At 46.1% G+C, this 6,243-nt stretch overlaps 1 protein-coding gene across 1 annotated transcript; it reads right to left on the reverse strand.

Annotated features, from left to right (window-relative positions):
* Positions 1–1,886: 1,886 nt before the first annotated feature.
* LOC146251648 (patatin-like phospholipase domain-containing protein 5) lies at positions 1,887–5,550 on the reverse strand. The gene is made up of 10 exons (XM_084681352.1): positions 5,194–5,550; positions 4,804–5,036; positions 4,382–4,447; positions 4,063–4,281; positions 3,878–3,938; positions 3,515–3,642; positions 3,241–3,421; positions 3,000–3,132; positions 2,755–2,898; positions 1,887–2,381 (listed from the first exon to the last, which is right to left on the reverse strand). The coding sequence occupies exons 1-10, from the start codon at positions 5,402–5,404 to the stop codon at positions 2,138–2,140; spliced, it is 1,620 nt and encodes a 539-aa protein (XP_084537478.1). The 5' UTR covers positions 5,405–5,550; the 3' UTR covers positions 1,887–2,137.
* Between the last annotated feature and the right edge of the window lie 693 nt (positions 5,551–6,243).

Here is a 6,243-nt window from a genome sequence, read left to right on the forward strand (position 1 = left end):
GTATAAGAATGATATAACCAGATCACCAAGACATGGTCTACATTTATCGAAAAGAGGCAAATACAGTGTTTCTCTTTCAACAAATAGCCTCTACAGATATGTGTCGGGTTCATCATCACAATCTCCTTTTGGCTGAATGATGCTGCAAAACTTTGTGCTGCAAAACTTTGTGCTGCAAAACCCATGTTTTCAAGACTAGCAAGTGATGACAAATATAAGATTTTGTTCTATATTCAAATATATGTGTGTTGGTGAAGATGATATTTTTGCCGTATCCCAACTTTGTCCAAAGCTGTAGTTGTCAGTGCACAGACTGCACAGCCTGTCATCATGATGGTAGTGTTAAGAGGTCGGAGGGAGTCTACTTGCCGGAAAGTTTCACTTTAAATAATGCTAGATCACAAAATGCATTGTATTTGTGTATTTGCTGAGTATTTCTTACTATTACTTTTCCCTTGTTCGTATATATCATCATTCTCTGTTGCTCACTTGCTGTCTCTCTCTCTCTCGCTCTCTCTCTCTCTCTCTCTCTCTCTCTCTCTCTCTCTCTCTCTCTCTCTCTCTCTCTCTCTCTCTCTCGCTGTCTCTCTCTCGCTGTCTCTCTTTCTCACACACGCACACACACTTACAGTATAGAGCTGTGCCTCCATTCTTGTGCTCACTGCCCCACAGTGTGGCCACATTGCATTACTGCATGCATTTCCTCAGCTTACACTAACATGACTGGGAAAACCCACTGTACCATCTAAAAACTAGTGAGACTGAGAGGACAGGGAAAGAGAACTCTTTAAGCCTTTTGAGATTTGTGGGGGAAAAGTCTGCATCTGGCTCAGAGAGAAGAGCTTGCCGAAAGGAACTTAAAGAGGATTTGCTGTGTAGCTCTGGGTGCTGGCTGCAGAACATATGGTTGGGCCAAAAAAATAGAAGGTTGCATAGGACCTACCTAATCTTCAATCTCATGGCCCTTTTACTCCCTCTGGATGCTGAGCTTGTGTGGGTGTGTGTTTGTGCACATGTTTGAGAACTCCTCTCCAGTCTCATATGACACATTCTTGGTGTTGCTTTAAACACACCGCCCTTCTCTGACATGAGAAAGCAAAAGTTTAAACAGCTATCAGACTATCATATCTGATTCATCAGCCCCCTTCCCAACGTCTATTCCCTTCCGTATCTCTCTCTCTCTCTCTCTTCCTCCAGGCTTCAAGTGACTTACTGCATCCAAAGCATATCTACCTCTGCTTTACCATGCCCAAATCAGCAGATTGAGATACCACCGACAGAACATTCCAGAAGGATTGTGTCTTGTTTTCAAAAGGCCAGTCCAGGCCACGGGGCACGTCCGTAGCTAGGTCATGTCCAAGTAGCCATGTCTAATCCACCTCAAATTGGGCCCTTTAGGTTTGTGGTGGTGAGAAGGAGAGAGCGAAGAAGGAGAGAACGAAGAAGGAGAGGAGTGAAAGAGTCTGCTGTTCTGATCAGACCTGACACATGACTTACCACCCTCTCTGCTGTAGAAATGACATTCGGTACAGTTTGTTATAACCTTGTGTTGTCAGCCCTAGCTGGCCCTTTACAACCGTAAGCATTCACTGAAAAGTAGGCATGGTTTCCTCAGGACACTTGTTTTGAAACTGGAACCAATAGATTTGTGATGTGGGATGAGGGGGTTCTGACAGGGGGGTATTGTCTACCAGGTACACAGGGCTGGCTTCCTGACTACAAGTGAGGCCCAGGCTAGCTTCCTGACTACAAGTGAGGCCCAGGCTAGCTTCCTGACTACAAGTGAGGCCCAGGCCAGGGAATGCTATCTCTACAGGCACAAACTAGGCTTCTTATGGGTTTGAAAATCCACAGCGCATAAATGTGTCAATGACTATAAGACATGGTTTGGTTATGTGTTTCTTCCAATATGTTTATTCCAATATATCAAATGTTATATCTCTATTGTAAAACAAACATTGATGGGTTTCATCTTTGGCAAAAGTAGGAATTTAGCAAACAGACAGGCATTTATAGGGCAGATATAAACTATTTAGACATACATAAATAATGAGGATTTAATTCAACAATCCATCTAATGTGGTTCTTTTGTCAAGATGGCTGAGTCATAGCAAACAGACCGAATCCAAGCCAGAGTTTAGCCTGGCTTAGCCCCATCTCTCAGCCCTCGATGGAGATGTCGTTTGGGGACTTCATCCACACCTCCCTTTCCAGGCTCCACATCGAGGCGGAACAGGATGGTGTACTGGAGAGGGTCCGGAGGAGGAGAAGGCATGTGGCGAGAGGTGGGGCTGGAGGAGGACAGGTGAAGGCAGAGGTTGGAGCTCCACTGTCCCTGAGGCCTCACCACTGGACCGTCATACTCCACCTCGACCTCAACCCTTAGAGGACACACACATGCGCAGGGTCAACATATATTCTTTGTACTAAACCATGTAGGGCTACACAAGAATGATAGGCTATAGATAAAGAAAGAAACCTCCATATACAATGGTAGCCAGGTGGCTAAGCGGTTAGGGAATCGGGCTAGTAATCAGAAAGATGCCGGATCGATTCCGGGACGTGCCAATAACATAACTTTGTGTCCTTCACCCTACTTACCTCAGGGGAATGTCCCTGTACTTACTGTAAGTCGCACTGGATAAGAGCGTCTGCTAAATGACTAAATGTGTCATCATTCAAGGCAGCTTTTAAGTAGCACTCTTTCAAGGAAAGGCTGTGCCGTTTCATTCTTGTGAAAGCCTCACAACCCACCAGTCCTCCATGTTCTTCTCGATGGTGGAGACAATGATGTTAACCACGAAGAAGGTGAACTGCCTCAGGTCCTGCCACACCCAGAAGGTGAGATTGAGAGCCTGTGTCAGCCACGCCCCCAGGTCACTCCCCCATCCTCCCCGGCTTGGAGGCAGAGAGAGACACGTCACTTCAAGACTATATTCTGTCAGTATGACATCAAGTTGTGCCGAACGTTTGAACGGTTGTATGTTTTGCAAGGTTACCTGGGTATGTTTCTGAGGAAAAGGCAGAGAGGCAGGGTGACGGGTAGGAGCGGGTATGACAGCAATCGCATGGACATGTTGGTCCACAACAATTTGTTGTAGCTTAGATACGCCAGGATGTTGCAGAGCATTGCTAAAACACAAACACAGATACAACTGACCCAATGGTCTTGCTAGGAGAGACAGTAAAACTAGTTTGTGTGTGTGTGTGTGTGTGTGTGTGTGTGTGTGCGTGTCATACACATTTGTAACCAGGCAGGCATGAGCAGGTATAGATCCTGCTCCAGGCTTGCCAGATCCACTACAAGGGAGCCACGTCTCTGACCGTCTCTGCTGTCAGTCATAAAGATCCTCAGCTTGTCTTCCCCATCTTCCAGCTGTTTATTCTTCTTCTCCTGTTCAACCTCTCCCTCCTCCTCCTCCTCTCCGTCCTCCTCCTCCTCTCCCTCCTCCTCCTCCTCCTCCTCCTCCTCCTCCTCTCCCTCCTCCTCCTCTCCTTCTCCATTCGTCTCCTCCACCCCTACCTCTGTCTCTCCCCCTGTGTCCTCCCCCCAGTCTTCTCCTAGATCTGTCCATCCGTCAGGAGGCAGGGGCAGGCCGGATTCTGTCGGTGTTTTGAGCAGAGACAAGTACGAGACCAAGTCTGGGAGAAAGGGATGACGGGTGGGATAAAGAAAAGGAGAGAAGAGAAACAACTATTGTATATGAATGAAAATACCAGGTGGAAATAATAAGTCTTTACTCATAAATCTCTCCTCAGAAACCAAAGCATCAGAGAACATTTCGACATGGCATCTCTTCCTATTGGCAATAGAAAGACTCTTGCTGTTGGCAAGGGGAACTGTTCTGAAGTGTAAAGATATCAGACTCAAACTAACTCCTGTCGTGGAGGAAACGGATGGTGTCCCTGTATCCACTGCTGTAGGCCTTTTCCAAAGTCTGAAAAGTAAAAAAAAAATCAAATAAAAGGCATACCGGTATGTCAGGTTAGTTCATATAATTCGGTGTGTGTGTGCTCTCCAGAGCCATATGAGGGTTGAAGTTGGGAGTACAGCTCTCTCACCTCTAAATGAAAGGGGAAGAGAGCATGGATGGCTCGGAACCCGTTGGCCACATTGACCCTGAAGGAGGCTCCACTCACGACCACACAGTACCACGATGCGCTCTCTTGGCCTTGGGGGCAGATGTCCATCTCGCCGGCGAACGGGGACACGGTGAGGGTGCGACTAGATGGCGCCCCTTTCTGCGGCTGAATGCTGGTGAAGCCGCCATCCACGTAATGCTGGAACACATACACACCCATTGAATTCAGAGCAAGAAACTGCCATGCTGTCTGGCCATTGTTCTCGATTAGATCCTTTTAAAATACAGTGAGCACTCACCACACCCTTGTAACTTGGGGGCACCATTCCACAGTAACCAGGAACAAAGCAGCTGCACAATAGTGCCTCCATTAGGAGAAAAAGAATCATTTATGATCAAATGTTTGACAGTCATATACAAATCAACTTTAAATCTGAACACGTTTTTATTAAGTTGTCTGATAACTGTCATGCGTCACCAGCACATATGGAAGAAAATTGTAGGAGGCAATTTGTCCACTGCTGTACTTCTAAGTAGTATTGATTTGGCTGTCTTATTGGCAGACAAAACCAGCCCTGAAAATAAGAATCGGCGAATATTTAACACCAGTCTGTCCGTCTGAACACCTTACATTTTAAAGATCTGAAGGGGTTATCAAAGCATAATAGCCTACCGATAAAATGAAAACAAGGAATAGTAAATTCAGTGCGGGTCTACTAACTTGTATCACATCTTCACGGGACTCGTATTTTGACACCAAGGTGTTCTTGCCATCTGGAACTCTGGTCATTGCTACCGCAAGGCGCCCGCTGGCCAGTCGGTGCGCATCGTGCGGTAGAATGGTTCTTATCATGCGCTCAATCCAATGCAACACATTCCCTGACGGATGCCATGGTCCAAATGCAAGCACCCTCAACTGCCGCACGAAACTCAACAACTCATCCAGAACTCGTTCTGAAAGACGTTTTTGAGAGTCAGAGTAGCAAACTGAAAGGTAATATAAAGTCTGTCTTTTACAGCAAAACGCACCACAATCCCCAATGCTGAGACGTACAGAATGAAATTATCTTAACACCACACATCGTAGTTTATGAAGCAGACATATTCTCACCCGGTCTCACTTTGCATACCACAGCAGCCGCCACCAGAGAACCGGCGGACGCACCAAGGACTCTCGGTGCAACGTGCAGTACCGTTGGCGCGTGGTTCAGAAAGCACCGCACTACCCCCAGCTGGTAAGTTGCTAAGAACCCAGAGCCAGAGAAAGAGACGGAGATCTTCTCGTCAGCATTTAGAGAACTGGATCTCGCTGATGGACTCATGACTTAGTTATGATCCTGCCTTTTGTAAAGTTAAAGTTGAGTTATTGTGTATTCTGCGTCTTGACAAAAAGACCATGCATGACTTATTGAATGAGGATGCTGACTCTATTGCATGAGATGTCGAGAATGCGACCAATACGAGCTCAAGAAAGGGATTGCATCGCTGGAACACGGGAGTGTTTTTGTAGTCACCACATCTAGCCGAACTAATCAGAAATTCCACGCAATTTTTTTATCAAATCATGGGATTTACATCGATGAATATTGGTTTTGTCTCTTATTTGCGTCACTGATGATCAGATGAGTAATACACCTTTATTCGTCTAGTGTAAATTCATGATGTACAGCAATGCCGGAGAATGCCACCCCTCTCTTCATGCAGCCGCAGGCGTCTGCCCGTTGAGGAATGGGATGCCATCCCACAGTGTGTGACCAGGCTGGTGACCAGCATGAGGAGGAGGTGCCAAGCTGTTGTGGCTGCGTATGGATCTTCCACACGCTACTGGTCCCTGACAGTGTAAAATGAATAAAGTGTAAAAATGGCCAATATGTGTTTTTTTCCTTATTACTGTGTGTGCGTGTGTGTGTGTGTGTGTGTGTGTGTGGGGGGGGGGGGGGTCTTAAAAAAGACGCCTTGTCTTTTTTAAGACAAGGCGTTTTCTCATTTAACCAATCAATTCGAATTATTGATATCCAAAATGCAATTGTTGATATCAAAAATTCTAATTCTTGATATCAACAATTCACTGGTTAAATGATAAAACGGCTTGCCATAGGCGCAGGCACACGGAGTAAAGCAACATTGCTTTGTAAGCGGCAACATTTGGGTTGGCCCCACC

Source organism: Hypomesus nipponensis, chromosome 18 (assembly GCF_054491055.1).
Source record: "Hypomesus nipponensis isolate SF chromosome 18, ASM5449105v1, whole genome shotgun sequence".
Lineage (NCBI taxonomy): Eukaryota > Metazoa > Chordata > Actinopteri > Osmeriformes > Osmeridae > Hypomesus > Hypomesus nipponensis.